Genomic DNA, 22680 nt, shown 5'->3' with positions numbered 1-22680 from the left:
CTTTTCTAATTTTCACTACCCACACTATTTATACTACAAAACGGCATAGAATAGTGCATACGAATAGTGCAGACGCACTGTTTTACTTGTTTCCATCACATCCCTGTGGTAGAATGTGTTTGTGAGCTGTTTGCCTCACCAGACACTGGCAGCGCTGGCAGCTCTCGATCCAGGTGTCTCCGCTGGAGTACGTCAGCAGTCCGTTCTGATGGAGACACTGGGACGTCAGACGCGGGTCGCACTCTGGACAGCAGAACAGATCCAGCGTGGGATTGTCACAATCGCACACCATCCGTCTGCACATGACCCGACCTGACTGCAGGACACAGGTGAAACACACGAGTCAGGAAAACCACAGCGATTCGAAAGCAAAGAGCTTCTGAAAGCAGAGATCAACTATACATTTTTATTTCATTTCATTTTGTGTACTAAAATAACTCAAATTGAAATTTAAATTATACTATATTTAAAAAACAACAAAACAAAATTACTTAAACATTAAAATTAAAAAAATGTAATCTAAAATTTGTCTTACTGTAACTACACTTTTTTACCTTTTTTAATTAAATAATTGGTTAACCAAAGATGTCAACAGATTTGCAAATATAATCAATAAATAAGACACTAGGCTGTGTGACAGTGATTTTACTAAAGTTGATTGGAAATACTTTTCTATGCGATTTTATTTAATGTAAAGTTATTTTCTTGTATCCTTGGATATTGATAATTAAGTACATATTTCGAAATACGTTTTTAAAAACGATAAATATATATATGATCACATATACTGTATGTATATATATATATATATATATATATATATATGATCACACATATATATATTTTTGTACATGTAAAAATGTTACAATTATTTATGTATATACATATATATATATATATATGTATACGTATATAATTAAAAATATGTTATGTATATATTTAGTTTAAAGTTTTTTTTATATTTACACATTATATATAATTTTTATAAAATGTGTATATTTATTTGAATGTTTTTCCTTATATTTACACATCATTGTAATATTTGTTGTACTGCCTTTAATTAATCTAACTGCAGCTGCACTTTTTACAATGTTTTTTAATAGATTGATGTTTTAATAGACATTATGCCACAAATGCTGTTGATAAACTTTTCAAAGCCTGTTCTTGTGATCATTTGACCTTATGAATCTCAAAATGTGATATTAAATCTATAAGTGTTAAATCTATAATATTAAATCTAGAGTGTTTTGTAACAATAAGAGCTTGTTATGAAAGCATAGAACAGTAAACAAAGAATTTACCGCTTAAATTTCAGCATCATGTGACTTCAGAAGACTTTTCAAGAAGCCGGAGCGAGTAAAGCAAATACCCTTGATAACTCTGTGACACGAAGCAGAGAAAGTCTCATGTTCAGTCGGGCGGCCAGAATCTAATTTTGAATGACAGCTCTCCCTCTTCCACGTCAATTAAACGCTTTCGGCTGATTAAGACTGATTCGCTCACTCTGTCCTTCACCATGAGCGTGATAATTGGTAGATTGATTATTTAATATCTGAAAAGCCATCGTGCTCGTCGCCTCCTCCAGATGCAAGAAAACATTTCAATTAAATACTTAATTACCGACTGTGACCAGCCAAATTGATGGAGGTCAATCGCTTAAATGAAAATGTGACTCCTCAAGCGCTTCCGATCAAAACAGCAGCACAAAACCGAGGAGCAGTTTGTGCTAAACTTATTATTTATTATGGATAAAAAAAATCTAACGTAACTAAGTATGTTGCCATTATTTCAGTATATATTCAAGAAAAAAGATTTCACCGTAGTTTAGTCTAGGTGATTTAAACTAGTATTTTGTTTAGTTATTTTCTGGTATCATTAGTTGTATCATGTGAAAATTACCATAGAATTTAAAATAAGTATTTTGTTATACTATTTATAAAATACTTAATATATAACATTATAATAATAGTATGTACAATATTATTACTATATTATATTTTACAATTATTCTATAAAGAATTACAGTTAAATCTTTACAGATTGTGATAATATTTGTTGTACTGTCTTATAATAGTTATCTAAAGCTAAAACCATATAAAACATTTTTGTTACTTGAAATAAAATAAACATTAACTGAAATAAAATAAAATATATAAAAAAATATTTCATAATATTCTTTTATGATTTTCATTCAGTTTAACTTGATGTGCTAGAATAACTAAAATAAAACTGAAATAAAAATAAATAAAACTAGTTTTTTTTAAAAACTAATAAAACTTACAAAAACTCAACACAATTACAAAAACTTCAAAATTAAAATGAAAACAGGAAATATTAAAATAAAAAATAATTATTATAAATATTTATTTATTTTAGTAAATATTTATCTATTAACTATAATAGATTTTGCTATTGTTGACTGGAAATACTTTTCTTCATTTTTCACAGATCACTGAAGATTTTATTTTATGTAAACATTTTCTGGTATCCTTGGATGTATCAAGTGAAAATTAAAAGGAACTTAAACAGAATTTTTTTTTCAAAAGTTTTTTTTTTTTTAAGATTTATCTATTTTCATGATTTTATATATTAAGTGGCTTTAAGTAATATGTACTTACATGGAAAAATAAGTACAATGTAATTGTGTGAACACAATTAGCCCAGTGTATCAAATTATTAATTTCAATGTTAGTACATAGTAGTTAAAGCCACTTAATATACAGTGGGAACCATTAGATCATATATACACTGCCGTTCAAAGGTTTGGGGTCGGTAAGATTTCTAATGTTTTTAAAAGAAGCCTCTTCTGCTCACCAAGGCTGCATTTATTTGATCGAAAATACAGGAAAATTGTGAAATATTATTACGATATATATATCGTAAAACAGCTGTTTTCTATGTGAATATATAGTAAAGTGTAATTTATTCCAGTGATCAAAGCTGAATTTTCAGCATCATTACTCCAGTCTTCAGTGTCACATGATCCTTCAGAAATCACTATAATATGATGATTTGATGCTCAAGAAACATTTATGATTATTATCAGTGTTGAAAACAGTAGTGCTGCTTCATATTTTTATGCAAACCGTGATTCATTTTTTTCAGGATTCTTTGAAAGTTCAAGAGAAAAGCATTTAATTAAAAAATAAATATTTTGCATTATTATAAATGTCTTTACAGTCACTTTTGATCAGTTTAATGTGTCCTTTCTGAAGAAAAGTATTAATTATTTACTTGTATAGTAAATGTATTTATTTATTTATATAGAAAATAATTAATTTCTTTAAAAAAAAAAAAATTCATATAGACCCCAAACCTTTGAACGGTAGTGTATATTTAATTTTAAAGCCTGTTATTTTGATCATGTGACCTTATGCATATGCCCTTCACATCTCAGGATGACACAGTGAAGCCCTAGTGATTTATCGTGACGCTCTGTCCAGTTAAACCTAATTAATTTCACAGGACCTTCACCCTGACCTCAAAGATGACAGCTTACCCATAATGCATCACTCTCACTAACCTGACACGAGCAAACGGAGCATCTGTCATTGTCCAGGACCCAGATCTGCCCGTTGTGCTTGACCTTGGTGTCGTGGATGCAGTCGCCGGTGCAGTTGTGCCCGTGTGGACAGCGGCAGTCGTATCCGCCGTCCAGGTTGAAACACACTGTGTCGTTGGCACAGGTGCTGCGACCCGTCCGACACTCGTTGATATCTGTCGGAGGACACTGTGTTTAAACATACACAGGGTTTGAGAACTGCGTGTATGTGTGTGTTTGGACTGTACCTTTGCAGGACTCTCCATTTGCAGTGAAAACCTCGTTATCATGGTAACCCTCGCGACACTCGCAGTGATACCAACCAGGTAAATTCACACAGGTGGCGTGTGTGTCACACTGCACCAAACCCTCCAAGCACTCATCGATATCTGAACACACACACACACACACACACACACAAACACGCATATAATATATAATAAACAATTATATATACATTTTATATATATATATACAAAATATATATATATATTTTTAACTAAAGTATGTACACAACATGGCAACATTTGTTTTACTGCTTTTATGCTAATTTTAATTGAAGAAAATTACAGTAGTTTTAACTTTAATATATTTCAAAAACGACTATTATAGTAATGAGAATCTAATGAGAATCATCAGTGAGAGAAATGAGTAAGTAAATTGGAAAAGTGGTGGAGAATGCGGGCACAAATCATAATGCTCCTAAAAATAGGCTTTATTTTCTTTTATGCAAAATCCTTGTTTTGTTTTCTTATGATTCTGGGGTGAAATATGACCTGGACATGTTTTCATTCACCCACAGACACCAGCATCTGAATCCAATCCCATCTTCAGACAAATGACTTTCGCAATTCAGACATAATGAGTCAAATGATATTAAATTAGACGGCAGTGGGCGACATTAAAGCGATTATTACTCAGACGGTCATAGAGAAAGAGACGCGGGGAAGATTTTCTCAATGATTAAACACTCACAGAAGAGATGAGACTCTGTTCTGATTAAAGCTGATCATTATGAAAATTATTCTTTACACATGGAGTCATCAGCGGCCAATCACAGCACGACCTCACTACAGTCAGGTGATCATTGGGAGGTTAACGGGATTTCTGGGAGTTTTCAGAGACCAGATTGAAGGATAATTATATGAAACTGATATTGCTTAAACGTGACCCATCCTCTGATTATTTTTGTGTTGGTGGCGAAGTTGAGTGATATCAGAGATGGATAAAGGGAAACTCGTTGAACAATGAAATTCTGGTTGTTTTGTCATTGAGTCTTGTAGAATAGTCTATATGCTTTAAACACACGTCAATATTCATTTGTGTCTTTATTAGAAGTGTTTAATTGAGTCAGAACAATGAGAGTGAAGGGCGAATGGCATTGTTTGGTTTTTCTATTGTAGGTGATGAAAGATTTATAAATACATGTGTAAATGTCCTTTGTTGTGAGTTACGATTATATTGTTGTTGTTTTTATAATATTATAGTTTTATATAATATTGTTTATTATATTATTTATGAATATAATATATTATATAATTATAAATTTGCACATATTAAGTTTCTTATTTGTTTTTCTTTTATATATTTTAGATTTATTTTAATACATTTTGTTGTTATTAGTATTATTATATATTTTATTTTAACTTATATGCACTTTTATACTGTAATATTTTAACAATATTGTTATTTATAATATTGTTAAATAGATTAGATTTTATTAAAAAATAAAATATATTATTTATTTAATATGTATAATATTTAGAGGTGGGCATAGATTAATTTTTTTAATCTAGATTAATCTCACTGTAATCTTGGAATTAATCTAGATTAATCTAGATTAAAATGGCTCTTTTGAATTCTGCCGAAGGCATTCAGAATATGTGTGCTACCCAAATAATGACTAAAAGTAAGTCTTTGAGAATAGTTCGCCTCGCGTAGGGATGTGTACTTCTGCCAAAAATGCCATTCGACAATAGAGGAGCAAAAGTCGAATATCGTTCGAAAAAAAAAAAAAACACACACTCACAATGACAGAAAGGGAGGCCAATTTCATCTTTAGCGATTTGTCATCAAACAAACTGTTTATTAATTGAACAAGTAAAATGTTTTCGTCATTTCTTTTTAACATAGTAGGCTAATTGGAAGAAGAAAAAAACAATAAGCACGACATAGCTTCAGTCCGTTTTTGCATCGCCAAACCAGATGCTCGTTAGATCAAAAAATAATGTCATATGTCATAATGATTTTATGTGAACCTGCCTTTACCGTCAATAGCCTCCTCCTTTTTAAACAAATTAGTTTCAATCAATGTAAACTACTTGTGTGACTATGCCCCTGCGCAATACACACACATTACCGCGGGATGGCAGGTGTTCATTTCATAAACTGTACACAATGGTAGCTTATTTTACCTGTTAACTTTTGCCAGTGCGCCGGCGCTCTGAAGTGTTTTTTTGTTGCCTATAGTATAAATTAATGTATATGTCCAAAAAACGGATAATGTCATACTTTTTAGTAGTGCTATCGTGGCGTAATAATCTGTTTGATTGTAAAATGTGTTACCTGAATGAAATGAAATCGAATGTATCGTCCTGTGGATTCATTCACAGACAGCTTACGAAGATGTTCAACTAATAAAGATCTTCATCGCTGGCAAAAAATATAATGCATTTGCAGATTTGCTTTCACTAGACTAAACTGTAGATCCACGGCCATCCAACGCTCTTGATGTTCTTAAATCTTCCTGTTACGACTCTGTGTCGAGTGTGATTGAACGCACTTCAGATGATTCAGTGCGTGAGGAACTGAACAGATCATTCAGACTGATTCGAGAACCGATTTAGACAGATCTGCCAACTTGTTTGATGAAGTCTTTGAACAGAATCGACTCAAAAGAGGGATTCATTTGTAAATTGAGCATCGCTCATGCTCATACAAAGATACAGCGCGCTTGGAATAAAGTCATTTAACAACATGTAATTTCATTAAAATAAAGTAACGAGGGGAACGTCGCCCAACGTATCATTTAAAAGTACACGCCTTGTGTCCCTGACAGGAAAATACTCTGCTGCGCGATCTGTGACAGTAGGCGCGGCGTCATGTCAAATATACTAGACTACACATGGAATTGCGCGAAAATATAACGATATTCGAAAAAGCTATTTTATGATCCCAACCCAACTTTGAGAATAGATTAACGGCGATATTTTTTTTATCGCCCGATAAGAGTCTCACGTTAACACCGATAGCGGCCCACCACTAATAATATTACATATGAGTATATTATTTATAATACATTATTATTATATATTAATTTTTATATTATAATATTTTAACAATTGTTTCATGAATAATATTTAAGATTAGATTTAAATAAAAAAGAACATATATTATTTAATTATTCTATTATGTATAATAGTATATATTAATATATTAGTATTTATAATACATTAATATTATTATTATTATTTATTTTTATACTTTTTATTATGAATTTCATATTATTATATAATATTAATAATGAACAATCTTATAGTATTATATTATAACTATTTTAATATTTTAACAATAGTTTTAAAAGATTTTATCAAGTATAATGTTTTATAAATTATATTTTAATAAACAATTGTTGTAAACGCTTCGGGAAGATTATTTATTATTTTGAAGATTTGACATTTAGTTGCATCCTGAACTTTCAGGAACATTAATGTGGATCTGACTTTAAATGTCCATCAACCCAAAACTCTGTCTGCAGTTTTTCCCCTCAATGAAAAGCCATGTCACACACACACACACACACTCACACACACACACCGGCAGAGACGAGCAGAGAATAGATGAGTGTGTGTGTTTTCTGCAGAATGCTGAAACCGCTCTCGTTCTCTATAGCAGAAGCGTTTGCAGTTAGCAGAACAGACTGCCTTTAAAATTGAAAAGCCTTCTGGCCGTTCAGTGAAGAAAAGAAAGAAGAGCAGACTAGAAAGAGCTGGAGTTGAGTGTGGGGAATCAGTGTGGGATGCTTGTGTTTTTATTGTGCTATTTATATCTGAATAGATGTCAGGTTTCTAAATATATATACGCAATATGACAGGCAATTTATTGCGTAAAAGAAAAACATTATGTGCTATGATTGATTCTTTTATATTTTAAATATAATTTCTTGTATTTTCTGGCAGATTGATGGAAGAATAAAAGATGTTCTCCTAAAATCATGAATGAAAATTTTGGAAGTCTGATTCATTTTTATGAATCAATTCATTTGGACAGATTTAAAAAAAAAATTTGAATCAAATCATTTGAGTCTCATTTCAGACTTTTTGTTTTTTTGATGTACAAAATAATATTTAGTTTGGCTGTTCTTAACATTTTTTTTTACGTTTAAAACTAGATTTACTAGACTGTAAAGAAAACTAGAAAACTAGACTGTAAAAAAATATTGTTGGAGCATGTTTTACTTTTTTTTTTTAGAGTTTTTCAGTCTTTTTTAAATTTCATTTTTCGGTATAGTGTCACCAGCACTGATCTTGAATTTCACAAGCGAACGGCCGATGGTTTAATGTCTCTGTTGCAGGTAATCCTGTTTTACTCGACTGCTCAAGAAGAACGCAATAAAACTGATGCATGTCAATGAGAGAGAGAGAGAGAGAGAAACAGAGAGAGAGGAGAGAGAGAGACAGAGAGACAGAGAGAGACAGAGAGAGAGAGACAGACAGAGAGAGAGACAGAGAGAGAGAGAGACAGAGAGAGAGAGAGACAGAGAGAGAGACAGAGAGAGAGAGAGAGAGAGAGAGAGACAGAGAGAGAGAGAGAGAGAGAGAGAGAGAGAGAGAGAGAGACAGAGAGAGACAGAGAGAGAGAGAGAGAGAGAGAGAAAGAACAGGTGAAAATATACAGAAGGACACGAGGATCTTCTCGTAGAGGACGAACCTGTCGCATCGACACATATCAGATAATCTGCGTGTGTTTGTGTGTTTATGTGTGTGTGTTCGAGTGTGACTGTGTGTGTGTGTCTGCGAGTGTGTCTGCGAGTGTGACTGTGTGTGTGTGTGTGTTTGTGTGTGTGTGTGTGTGTGTGTGCATTAGTGAGTGTGTTTGTGAGTGTGTGCGCGTGAGTGCGTTTGTGAGTGTGTGTCTGTTAGAGTGTGTGTGTGTGTGTCTGTTCGCTTTCAGCAAATGTCTCTCAGAAATAAGAATCTCGTTCCAGCTCCAGTGATTACACACACAAGAGAATCGTCATCATATAAAGACGCTGTTAAATGACTGGAAATCATGATCACAATCCCCTGCCTACACACTCAAGAAACACACGTGAATTACGGCTGGATGCGTTTTGTATCACTACCAGTGGATATCACAATATAGTTATCTTTAGCTGGAAAGATGTTTTATATCTATCCAATACAAATTTTTTGGATAATTGTGGCTGGAGTTTGTACAATGCAACCAAAAAAAAAAAATAGAGAGAAGAAACGTTAAAAATGAAACAACAGCTGCAAACAAATCTGCGATTCCTCTTCAAACACACACAGAGATTCACAAACACACGACGCCGTCCATGTTGTGCCATTCACATGTAACGAGCCACTCGTGAGAAACAAAAGGCCTTAATTAAGCTCCGCTAATTAACTCAGTCAGTGTGTGTGTGTCTAAATAAGTCATAAAACACTCGTCGCTGCAGCAGATGAAATCAGCCCACGCACGCCAACAACTGCATTTTGGGAACTGTTTTCTATGTGAATATATAGTAAAATGTAATTTATTCCTGTGATCAAAGCTGAATTTTCAGCATCATTACTCCAGTCTTCAGTGTCACATGATCCTTCAGAAATCACTATAATATGATGATTTGATGCTCAAGAAACATTTATGATTATTATCAATGTTGAAAACAGCTTCATATTTTTGTGGAAACTGTGATATATTTTATTTTTTCAGGATTGTTTGATGAATAGAAAGTTCAAAAGAACAGCATTTATTTTGAAATATAATCTTTTGTAACATTATAAATTACTTTACTGTCACTTTTGATCAGTTTAATGCATCCTTGATGAATAATAGTATTAACTACTGTTTTTTTTATCTTACCCTAAAATTTTGTGAGTATCACGGTTTGAATATGAAGCGTTTCTCGAGCCTCAAATCATTATATTAGAATCATGCTGAAAATTCAGCTTTGATCACAGGAATAAATTACATTTGAAAATATATTAAAATAGAAAAGTTATTTTAAAATTGTCATAATATTTAACAATATTACAGTTTTTTGGTTGTTTAAAAAAAAAAGTTATTTTAAATTGTCATAATATTTAACAATATTACTGTTTTTTTATTAAAAAAAACAGTTATTTTAAATTGTCAATGTTTAACAATATTACAGTTTTTTTGGTGGTTGTTTTCTTAATCAGCCTTGGTGACCAGAAGAGATTTCTCTAAAAACATTAAAAATCTTATTGATCCCAAACTTTTGTATGGTAGTGTATATACGTAGTATAGTGTATATACTAAAAACTAAGAGTATATACAGTATCTGACATGTGGATGTTCCTGCTGTGTGTGTGTGTGTGTGTGTGTGTGTGTGTGTGTGTGTGTGTGTGTGTGTGTGTGTGTGTGTGTGTGTGTGTGTGTGTGTGTGTGTGTGTGTGTGTGCGCGCGTGTGTGCGTGTGTGCGTATGTGTGTGTTTTTTTTCTCCAGGGGAAATCTTGTTCCAGTACAGCTGAATCCACTCTGAACACAATGACTTCATGCAACATTACTATCCAATCTTCAGAATTACGACATCAAAGCGAAAAAGTAACAAGATGTGAAATTTAAACTGGCTAGTATTTACCGGCAGACAACGGCTTCATTTCTCGCTCGGGGCGTTAAAGACAGAAAGACCTCAGCGAACGAGAAGCCGAAACAAACGAAGCGTCGCAGCAGGGATGAAATGTTTGTCGGTGAGCAACGGCTGAAAGCAGAATGACCTTCTAATGAGCAACAAATACCATAAATCTCTCCTGTACTCATCAAAACATGAACTGATGAAATCCACATCATTCCCACTGACACAGCCTGTCTTGAGGAACTAAACATGATCACAGTCACTGCTGCTCCTCATGTGAAAGCTGTTTTCACTACAATATCTGATTGACAGGTCACGTACAAGCTCCTCCTGAACTGCAGTTTGGAGCTGCAATTTATTCAGACACCTTCAACATTTCTCACATTATCAGTTTATTCACTATGGTTTAAATATAACAAGAACTCAGAGTTATTAAATCAGTTGATATTTCACACGTTTTGTCCATGTGTGTGTCTCTCACATGAATTATGTTGAATATCTGTCAGCTGTTAAATTTAACTACACAATTAGATAATACCAGTTTAGCTGAAACAATTACCAAGCAATGCTTCATGTTGTTCAGTCTGTGGTGTAAAAAGGTGCATTAGTTATTAAAGAAAAAACACTTCAGCAGAACATGATCAGCTCAAAGTGTCCCAATCATTTTGGGTACCAAATATTTTATACATTTTACTGGTAGTCAATGTATTAAGAATTTTTGTGTATAATATGTCACAGTTTACTTTATTTTGCTCTCCACACTTACATAAATGAACTATAGTGTCCTGCACACACTAGTAAAAAAATATATATCTGGTGTCTGAATAATTTTTGGTTTGACTGTATGTGTATTCACTGCAATAATAGACTTTAAACAGATATAAATATGCCGGCGACTGAGAGCTTCAGTGGCTCAAACACACCGCAGGTTTAATGATGTCAGTGTGATCATTGGATGTCAGTGTGAGGGTCTGTCGGGGGTTTGTGCCCTCACTGTTTTAATTAAACAACACAGAAGAGCATCAAGGACAGAATGAAGCCAGAAGAAACGGGGCGTCTTTCCTCTCGTTCTCAGTGCTGCACTGTACAGTGAATTTATAAGACAGTGGTGTTGAATTCGTGACTCGACTTGTATGTTCTAAAGTGTTAAAGTACTTCCAGATTTCTGTTATACATGTTGCTCACTTTGCCTTTTTTTTCTTGTTTTTTACAAAATGTTGTTTTTTTAAACAGTTGTGTGTGCATGCATGTGGTTTGTATGCATTGTGAATAATGCATACAGCATGTTTTTACATGTGTACATGTCTTTTGTGTTTGCCTACGTGTGCATTGTGAATAATGCACATACAATGTGCATTTATATCTGTGATTGCATGTACATGCAAGTGTGTTTTGTGAATAATGCATTTATGTTTGTTTAATATGCACAAGTACTTGTGTTTTAGTGTGCATATGTGTGTGATTTGTTTGTTGTGTGTGCATGCACATGGTTTGTGTGCATTGTGATTAATGCATTCAGCATGTTTTTATAATCAGTACTTGTGATTTCTTTTGTGCGTACAGGTGTGATTTGTTATGTGTGCATTGTGAATAATGCACATATTGTATTTGTACAATGTGCACATATATTTGTTATTGCATGTACATGCAAGTGTGTGATTGGTTTGATACATGTGTTTTGTGAATAAGGCATGCCATTTAGCATGTTTGTTCCATGTGATTTCTGTGCATTGTGAATAATGTATACAGAATGTTTGAATAATCTACACTTAATAATGCATATACAATGTTTATTTATATCTGTGATTGCATGTACATGAAAGTGTGTGATTTGTTTGCGATTATGTGCATTGTGAATAATGCAAGTAGCGTAGTAGTACAGTCTGTGATTGCATGTGTGCGATTGTGTGAATAATGCATCGTCTGCATCTCCGCAGCATCTATAGGGACGTGATGACTTCATTGAGGTGCAGCGACACCTAGCATGGATGCTAATCCCGTGTCCTTTCTTTCTGTGCATGATTTCTTCTATAGGTTTTCAGTGAACTTTCCCTCAGATCATCCTCCATATCATGTCTGTCTTTCTCTGCTCGACTTGTTTGTCAGATGGTCTCGAGAGGATTCGTAAAAGCCAGAGAAGAGGACAAGAGAGCAGGCGAGTGAAAGCATTTTCATGTTCAGTCGTATCCCAGAGCCCCAAACACACAAAGACACACACACACAAAGACACACACACACACACACACACACACACACACCGCCTCTTGTATTTGTGAGAGTGTGATTCTCTTTGAGGCTCATGAGTTGCTCTCGGTGGCTCCAGAGGAGACGTACAGTATAAAGCATTGAGCTTCTGAAGACTCGAGCGTCCCGGTTATCTGAGGAAACCCTCTTGCATCTCAAGTCCTGTGATATGAAACTGATTATAATGTTTATTAATCGAATGCTTATGTAAGGGAAGATTCTAGTTCATTTGAGTTTGATAACGGTTTGTATCATAGCATGATGCTCAGAAAACGCCTCAGAAAAAGCGGATCAATGACGGAGAAAACATAAAACTAACTGAACTTTATACTCTTTGATTGACTATTTTCTTAACTGTTTTGTTGAGTAAATTTTGCATCGTGTTCGCTCATGTTTGTTTCTTATCTTCCTTTATTACCTTTATTAAAGAGCTGTTTCTTCATCTTCCTTTTGTTGATGATTGTTTTCTCATTCTCGACTCGCTTTGATGATTCTGTTTATTCATGTTTGTTTATGCTGTAATATTTTCCTCAAAGCTGAAAAAAAAGCTGATGCAAGTGAACGTCCGTGTCTGCATTAGAAAGTCTCTATGAAAGTAGTTTTTGGAAAGAAATGAATACATTTACTCCGCATGGACAGTTACATAGACCAAAAGAGATGTTATATCTTTCAAAAACATAAAAAATCTTAACGTCCCCAAACTTTTAAACAGTGGTGAATAGATTGTCAGTATCTATTTTGATGTTGATGATGTCATCTTGCATCTAATTAAAAAACTCTCTACTATGTATTTTTAAGCTTACAGGAACTTAAAATAGCAGTATGCTAATAAAAAACCTCCTGAAATCATGATTCGAGTTTGATGTCCTTCGCTATGAGTTTTTGCCCATTTAAATCACTCATTCATGAGGTTTCTTTTCATTTCGGATACAACATTAGAAGGTTTTGCAAATGTCTGCATGAATTCACTGGCTCCTGTGAAGCTGTGAGTGTGTTTGTCTGTTATTCGCTGCATTTTCATGCCGTTTGATTCATAACCATGTTGATTGAAACTTGAGCAGAATAAAAATAACATCAGGCCTCCAGGTGGAGATCAAACTAGGGCGCTTTCATTCGTAAACCTGTTCCAGTATCAGGTTCAACAGCACCAGCTCATTTATTCTGCGTTTCTGCTGCTTTATTAGTTCATTTGACGGCTGAGGCTTCAGGCTGCCCAGCAGGAATCAAAAATGCCTCTTTTCCAACAGACACTTTACTAGACAAACAGCAGGACGAGGAAAATGGCACGTACATGTTGACAAAATTACAGTCAGAACTGCCTCTTCAGTCCTGACAAACAATGAAGACCATCACTGACCATCAAAACACTGACCATCAAAACACTGAGTAGAAGAGCAGACATGTAATGCGAAATGTAATGCATTAATACATTTGATGTCTATATATCTGTTTGTCTAACTATCTATGTATCTATTGCCAAAAGTATTGGGAGCGAGAACGGCACTGGCCTGACTGCATTGTGCCAAGTAATAAGTTTGGTGGAGGGGGGATTATGGTGCGGGGTTGTTTGGTGGAGGGGGGATTATGGTGCGGGGTTGTTTGGTGGAGGGGGGTTATGGTGAGGGGTTGTTTGGTGGAGGGGGGGTTATGGTGCGGGGTGTTTGGTGGAGGGGGGATTATGGTGTGGGGTTGTTTGGTGTAGGGGAGATTATGGTGTGGGGTTGTTTGGTGTAGGGGGGATTATGGTGTGGGGTTGTTTGGTGGAGGGGGGATTATGGTGTGGGGGTGTTTGGTGGAGGGGGGATTATGGTGCAGGGTTGTTTGGTGGAGGGGGGGTTATGGTGTGGGGGTGTTTGGTGCAGGGGGGATTATGGTGTGGGGTTGTTTGGTGGAGGGGGGATTATGGTGCAGGGTTGTTTGGTGGAGGGGGGATTATGGTGCGGGGTTGTTCGGTGTAGGGTGGATTATGGTGTGGGGTTGTTTGGTGGAGGGGGGATTATGGTGTGGGGTTGTTTGGTGGAGGGGGGGTTATGGTGGGGGGTTGTTTGGTGGAGGGGGGATTATGGTGCGGGGATGTTTGGTGTAGGGTGGATTATGGTGTGGGGTTGTTTGATGGAGGGGGGATTATGGTGTGGGGTTGTTTGGTGGAGGGGGGATTATCGTGTGGGGTTGTTTGCTTGAGGGGGGGGGTTATGGTGTGGGGTTGTTTGGTGGAGGGGGGATTATGGTGTGGGGTTGTTTGGTGGAGGGGGGATTATGGTGTGGGGTTGTTTGGTGGAGGGGGGATTATGGTGTGGGGTTGATTTGTGTAGGGGGGATTATGGTGTGGGGTTGTTTGGTGGAGGGGGGATTATGGTGTGGGGTTGTTTGGTGGAGGGGGGATTATGGTGTGGGGTTGTTTGGTGGAGGGGGGATTATGGTGTGGGGTTGTTTGGTGTAGGGGGGATTATGGTGTGGGGTTGTTTAGTGTAGAGGGGGTTATGGTGTGGGGTTGTTTGGTGGAGGGGGGATTATGGTGTGGGGTTGTTTGGTGGAGGGGGGATTATGGTGTGGGGTTGTTTGTTGGAGGGGGGATTATGGTGTGGGGTTGATTTGTGTAGGGGGGATTATGGTGTGGGGTTGTTTGGTGGAGGGGGGATTATGGTGTGGGGTTGTTTGGTGGAGGGGGGATTATGGTGTGGGGTTGTTTGGTGGAGGGGGATTATGGTGTGGGGTTGTTTGGTCTAGGGGGGATTATGGTGTGGGGTTGTTTGGTGTAGGGGGGATTATGGTGTGGGGTTGTTTGGTGGAGGGGGGATTATGGTGTGGGGTTGTTTGGTGGAGGGGGGATTATGGTGTGGGGTTGTTTGGTGGAGGGGGGATTATGGTGTGGGGTTGTTTGGTAGAGGGGGGATTATGGTGTGGGGTTGTTTGGTGGAGGGGGGATTATGGTGTGGGGTTGTTTTGTGTAGGGGGGATTATGGTGGGGGTTGTTTGGTGGAGGGGGGATTATGGTGATGGGGTTGTTTGGTGGAGGGGGGATTATGGTGTGGGGTTGTTTGGTGGAGGGGGGATTATGGTGTGGGGTTGATTGGTGTAGGGGGGATTATGGGGTGGGGTTGTTTTACAGGGGATGGCCCCTTAGTTCCAGTGAAAGGAACTCTTAATGCTTCAGCATACCAAGGCATTTTGGACAATTTCATGCTCCCAACTTTGTGGGAACCGTTTGTGGATGTTCCTGTTCCAACATGACTGCGCACCAGTGCACAAAGCAGGTCCATAACGACATGGATGAGGGGTTTAGTGTGGAGGAACTGGACTTGCCTGCACAGATTCCTGACCTAACCCGATACAACATCTTCGGGATGAATTACAGCTGAGACTGTGAGCCAGGCCTTGTCTGTCTGTCTATCTGTCTGACTGTCAGTCTGTCTTTCTGTCTGTCTGTCTGTCTGTCTGTCTGTCTGTCTGTCTGTCTGTCTGTCTGACTGACTGTCTGTCTGACTGACTGTCTGTCTGATTGTCTGTCTGTCTGTCTGTCTGTCTGATTGTCTGTTGTCTAATGTTCGTTTATCTATCTGTCTGTCTGTAACGTGTATTGCTTTTGGGATCTTTTTTCAAAACATTTGGATTGACACACTGTGCTTTTTTAGTTAAAATGTTACAATTTTACAGAATATTACGATTTGTATTATTTGCAATTTATTTTATTTATACTTCCTTGCTGTGTCTAATGGCTTAATAGAGTTGACATGACAATATTCACAATATAACAAAACCTCTCGTGTTTTGATTCAATGAAACAGTTTGGTTACATGAACTTTGTAAGACCTTTTGTTTCAAGGGTCTCTGGTGGTTTGTGAAAAATTGTTAAATACGATTCCAACATCAATGTGGGAGGGAAAAAAACGAACTCATCCGCTTCATTCCATCTTGTATCCTCTAGGAGAAAGCGAACAGAAAATTCTGAAAGAAAAGCCATTTGATTTTAATCAAAGGCCAGAGTGAGGGCATCTCGTAAAAATGCCCTTTATATGGGGATCGATGGGTTGAGACGTGCGCTGTGTGTCTCATTGGATTCGTTCGGTTCGTCTGCTGAGTGAAACCGTCCAGAAACAGGCAACATCTGCTGGAAATTGCTCACACGGGACTAGCGCATCAAAACACAATGCTAATCTACGACACAAAGCAAAAGTCGCTGCTTGTTTCCACTGAGAGTTTCGTCTCGTGTTTTCATTAAAACAGGTAATCTGTCTCCATCCAGCTCAGAAGTAGAGAGACGGAGAGCTGTGGTTTTACCCAGGGGCTCAATAACAACAGAACCCAGTAAATAAACGTGAGACAACGGCGGGTGTGAGGGAACGAGAAACAAAGATGACTCTATTTCAGACATGATAAACGCACAGATGGTGGACACGTTACTTTTAGCTGTAGGAGGAACTGATGCTCTATTTAGATAACTAAACAAAGCTTGAGGCCTAAATTAAGACAAGACAAACGAGTGTGTGTACAGGAGACATAATCAGATTTTTTTTTAAAACAGAAGAATAGCAAGGATATAAAGGGAAGGTAATGTGAAAATACAGAGCAAGACTCGCTCATACTAGTCTAGATATAACTAGTCTAGTTAGATATAACACAGGTTAAGCTGTTTGTTTAGTTGATGCTGAGCAACATCACAAACTAGAACTTTTCATTGTAATCATGACAAAAATACAGAATAATATATATATATATATATATATATATATATATATATATATATTAGTGCTGGGCAACGATTAATTGCGTCCAAAATAAAAGTTTGTTTTACATAATACATGTGTGTGTACTGTGAATAATTACTGTATGTAGTATTTATAAATACACACATATGCATGTATATATTTAAGAAATATGTTCATGTATATACCGTATATATATATTTATACATCATTTATATTATGTATAAATATTTTATATATAAATAAAACATTTTTGTGTGTGTGTGTGTGTGTGTGTGTGTCTGCGTGTGAGTGTGTGTGTGTTTATACAGAGCACTTCTTGTTTAATTTCCAGCAAAAGTAACTATATACACCATTACTATGATATAGTTCAGCTTCACTCTTCCTCCCATAGCAAACCGCCACAATCAAGCACTCATCTTCAAAACTGCAATTTACACAATCACGCTTTGTTCGCAATGAGATGAAAGAGTCCTCAGCCGAGCTGGAGGAGCTGAGAGAGGCGTTGGAAAGCACTGGAGATCAGAAAGAGGCGTTAAGAGTGAATCTTACCGGTCTCGCAGTTCTGCCCGCTGAAGCCCTGAGGACACACACAGATGTTCGGAGACACACAGGAGCCGCCGTTGAGACAGCGTCCGTCGCAGAGCGCTGAGGGTCAGAGAAAGGACACACACAGGTGAGACAGTCACGTGACCGGGGAGAGAGTGAGACATGTTACGTGACCAGGGTGAGAGTAAGATGGGTCACTTGACTGGGGTGAGAGTGAGATGGGTCACGTGACGGGGTGAGACGGGTAACGTGACTGGTGTGAAAGTGAGCTGGGTCACGTGACGGGGTGAGATGGGTCACGTGACTGGGGTGAAAGTGAGATGGGTCACGTGACGGGGTGAGACGGGTCATGTGACTGGGGTTAAAGTGAGATGGGTCACGTGACGGGGTGAGATGGGTCACGTGACTGTGGTGAGAGTGAGACGGGTCACGTGACCGGGTGAGATGGGTCACGTGACTGGGGTGAGAGTGAGATGGGTCACGTGACCGGGTGAGACGGGTCACGTGGCTGGGGTGAGAGTGAGATGGGTCACGTGACCGGGTGAGACGGGTCACGTAACTGGGGTGAGATTGAGATGGGTCACGTGACGGGGTGAGACAGGTCACGTGACTGGGGTGAGAGTGAGATGGGTCATGTGACTGGGGTGAGATTGAGATGGGTCATGTGACTGGGTGAGGTGGCAGATGGAAGACTGTCTCACCTCTGCAGGTGGTGCCGTTGCCGGTGTATCCGGGTTTGCAGGAGCAGCTGTGGCCGCCGACGGTGTTGAAACACAGAGCGTTTTCATCGCAGCTGTGCTGCCCGGACACACACTCATCGTGCTCTAGAGAGGGAGATCAGAGATCAGATCAGAACTCTTTGTGTGTGTGTGTGTGTGTGTGTGTGTGTGTGTGTGTGTGTGTGTGTGTGTGTGTGTGTGTGTGTGTGTGTGTGTGTGTGTGTGTGTGTGTGTGTGTGTGTATATTTGTGTGTGTATGTATTCATCACAGCTGTACTGCCCAGACACACACTCAGATGGGGAAATCAGAGATCAGATCATAACTGACTGATCAGCTGGGTTATTCTTAAGAAAATGTCTTTCTTTTTCAGCTGATGACATCACAGCTTAGAAAATGTGTTTTCAAAACGTTCTTCTAACTTTCCTATGGTAATAGATAAAAAAGGTACTGACTTTCTCTCAGAATCTTGCAATCTCCAAGTCTCCAAAAATATATTGCATTTATATCAAAACTCACAAATATAAGGTCAGAATTGGGAGTTTATATCTGAAATTTTGCAATTTTAATTCTGACTTAATTTTTTTGCAATTCTGACTTTTTTTTCGCAATTCCGAGTTAATATAAAAACAAATTTAAAGTCAGAATTTCAAGTTTTTATCTCAGAATTGAGACTTTATAACTCTCAATTGCGGGTTTATATCAATTCTGATTTTTTTATTTTTACAGACCGTGTGCATGTGATTCAGGAAGGAAACACAGTGGCAGTAGCTGGTAAGCTGTTTTCCTTGAGTATTTCACATCTTTACATTTTTCACATTTAGTGATTTGAAAAAATAAATCATTATTTATATTATAAAACATGTAGTTGTGGTCCATGCATCTGGATATAGACCAACTATAAACCTTTACATGTCTTCACTAGACTTGCTGGTGGAAAAATTACACTTTAAAAAATCATCGACTTTTAAAAGCAATTAGTACTGATATAATCAATTGGTCAGTGTCAGTACAAAGTGAATCCATATGCTTTTACATAAAACATCAATTGGTCAGAAGTGTCTTTACAATGATCTGGCGAAGATCTGCCTCACATTGAGAGACTCCTGTTTCAAGGTTCGTTTATATGAAAGGGTCTTCAGAGAGTAAGAACTGATATTCTTGTGCTTATAAAATTTATATTAAAATAGGATGAATGAAATTAACCTCAAAACTGCACAGAAAATCATGTGAAACCAGTGATCAAAATGTCAATAATGGATTATGTACTGGCCGTGAAACCTTATTTTATTTTATTTTATTTAAATGTGTTCCTTTATTTGTTTTCTTTTCCGTTTTTATTTATAAAGACAGTTTGAAAAGAAAGCATATATATATATATATGTTTTTTTTTTTTAAATTACAGGGACCGTATGAAAATAAAAAGGATGCAATTATCATTTATTTATTTGCTTATTTATTTATTCATTCATTCAATCTTTTTTTTTAATTCTTACTTTTGCTTTTTAACAGGGACTGTATGAAAAGAAAAGGCTGCTATTTTTATTTATTTATTTGTGTTTTTAGGCTGAAGGTAAATCCAGGCTACATCTCTTTCCCAAGACACATGAAGAAGAGGTAAAATTCATAAGATTCATCAAATTCTGAGATGTTTGTATATCTAATTTAAATCACTACCTTCATTTGCAACAGAATATCCTCATATATTTCTATCTAAACCTCATATTATCTTGTGGTTCCTGATATATTTTCTGTCCAGCTGGCGAGTGACCAGTGAAAGCCAGTTTTTATTGACATTTGGCTCTTGGCGAGTATTAATTTTAGACCCTGTGTGGAAGCATCTAGCAGGTGTGATAGAAAAATTATATTTTTATTGCATAAAATGCTTTCAGAGCTGTCATAATTCCTCTAATTAATATAAAATCAGAAAGAAAATGAACACTGGCTTCATATCAAAGAGGGCCGCCAACATTACTATATTCAGCAGAGCCAAGAACCACATGAATAAATCAATCGCCATCCCATATGCCTGCTTTAGATTTATTAAAGGGATCAAATCATAAAAAGAGATGCAAGAGTTCGATATTAATATGAAAACATACTGTAACTTTCCGAACTTCCTCTTGAGTCTAAAAAGTATGTTTAGAATCTAAATTCAGCTCTTATATTAATATTTATGCTGCACACTGCCAAAAAATAATGTTCTTCCTCGGTATTTCTGTCTTGTTTTCCAGTACAAATATCTAAACTTTATTAAATGAAGATATATTTACTGGAAAAGCAAAACATCTTCTGAATATTTTCTGACTCCATTGGCAGATATTAGTTACTGTTTTAAGCACTTAATTTTTATATTTTTTCCAGTAAACAAGACTTAATATCTGTAGTCATTTTGCCTCTCAAGTAAGTGTATCTTGATTTAAGAATGTTAATATATTTGTACTGAAAAATGAGACAAAAATAGTTTTTTGCAGTGCATTTGTTGCCTAAAGTGCATTTGTTGTCTGCATTAGTTGGACATTTAATTTGATATTTAACAATATAATTACAACATTATTTTCCTGTTATCTCTGTAAAGATGCTTTGAAACAATCTATATAGTAAAAAGCACTACAGTATATAAATAAAGGTGACTTGACTTAAAGGAGCACAAAGACACTTTGTTCATCTCGAATCCGGCCTGAAAGACGTCAATGTCGTTCACCAAGTGTCTTGAGTTGCTTCATGCAAACTGGAAATGACAGTCTCAATCCCAAAGAGATGAATGCAGCAGACTGCATTAAGACACACACACACACACACACACACACACACATGCATGCAGACAGGCCCAAACATGCATTGTGCTGGTGTCTATCACAGTGATGCTGAGCGGCACAGAACTGAGATGTCAGATGTGAGGATTATCTCAAGGTTACCGGTGTCACACCTGCAGGACAATCACATCGGGATACACTCCTGTGCTTCTGTCATTCATGCAGCAGGCAGATAAACAATCAATTATGTACAGTCAGTCACCAGGGACGCCTCAGTTCTCTGTGCAGAGACTGCGCAAAAATCTGTACTTTTCTGTCGCAATGTAAATATAGTAAAAATACAGATGTAGCAGAAAACATGTATTTTCTGCTATCACCGGCCTTGAATTTAGGATTAAATGATGTCAAACATGTGAAAATGGGCTGAGAGTTGAACAGATAGTTGTGATCTGGCTCAGAGAATCATGTCTTTGTGGCAGTTTTTCTGGTGATTAAGTGATTACATGAGACTTCTTCACCCTAAATGGTCATCAAAACCAAAAATGCTACAAAATGAACATCATATTTTGTGAGAAAGTGACGAGCTAAAGCAAAACAGCCACTATTTTTTAAATCAGCACCCAAAAATAAGAACTTCATGCAGAAAATATGATGCAGGGTGGTGAAATCGGCAGCAAAAGTGAGCTTTATGCAGAAAAAAGCCCATCTGAAGACGTCTGCATGGGTTGCACACTCACAAGCTTAAGTTGTCTGCTCTGTTATGTCATGCACAAAAGTGTCAGGGCGACGTGATTGGCGTTTTAAAGATGTGGCGAGCCAGCAGGGGGCCACCCGGCTTAAAATGAAAGACAACAAAACAAGAATTACAGCCGGTTCGCATTTATCAGACTCTGCAATTACTGATGACGCCTCAAAAACACGTCCTGCGCTTTCGAACGCACTGAAAAGCCTCACACAGGGACGTTTCATGAAAAGACACTGCAAATGAAGGTTGAGTTCGGGAAATGTCAATCAGGCCCTTAAATGGCTTTTGATTTGCTGTGCTGGTGCTGACAGCATGATTTCATATTATGGCTTATCCTGCTTTGATGCTGGTTGACCTAGTTATTCCAGTTAAATTAGTTAAGAATTACAGCCGCAGTGGTGTTATTGGTTAAACTAGTTAAAGGGATAGTTCAATAAAAAAAAAAAAATCTGTCATCGTTTACTCACCCTCAAGTTGTTCCAAACCTTTATAAATGTCTTTGTTCTGCTGAATACAAAGGAAGATATTTTGAAGAATTTGGGTAACCAAACAGATATTGGGCCTCATTGACTACCATACTATGGTATAGTACCATTGATAC

At 36.9% G+C, this 22680-nt stretch overlaps 1 protein-coding gene across 2 annotated transcripts in view; it reads right to left on the bottom strand.

Moving 5' to 3' along the window:
* Positions 1-22680, bottom strand: part of nell2a (neural EGFL like 2a) — a 131945-nt gene that overhangs the window by 13239 nt on the left and 96026 nt on the right. For both annotated transcript variants that reach the window (XM_077230957.1, XM_077230958.1), the window contains exons 14-18: positions 18563-18685; positions 17865-17960; positions 3790-3930; positions 3524-3717; positions 140-316 (exon numbers count right to left, since the gene is read on the bottom strand). In XM_077230957.1, the coding sequence (XP_077087072.1) occupies positions 140-316; positions 3524-3717; positions 3790-3930; positions 17865-17960; positions 18563-18685 (731 nt within the window). The remainder of the gene's footprint in view (positions 1-139; positions 317-3523; positions 3718-3789; positions 3931-17864; positions 17961-18562; positions 18686-22680) is intronic.

The sequence above is a fragment of the Siphateles boraxobius genome, unplaced genomic scaffold, assembly GCF_051911475.1.
Source record: "Siphateles boraxobius isolate OS27281-9 unplaced genomic scaffold, OSU_SipBor_1 158, whole genome shotgun sequence".
NCBI classification, from domain to species: Eukaryota; Metazoa; Chordata; class Actinopteri; order Cypriniformes; family Leuciscidae; genus Siphateles; species Siphateles boraxobius.
The sequence above is the reverse complement of the archived record's forward strand: the minus strand, read 5'-3'. Positions and strand labels throughout refer to the sequence as shown.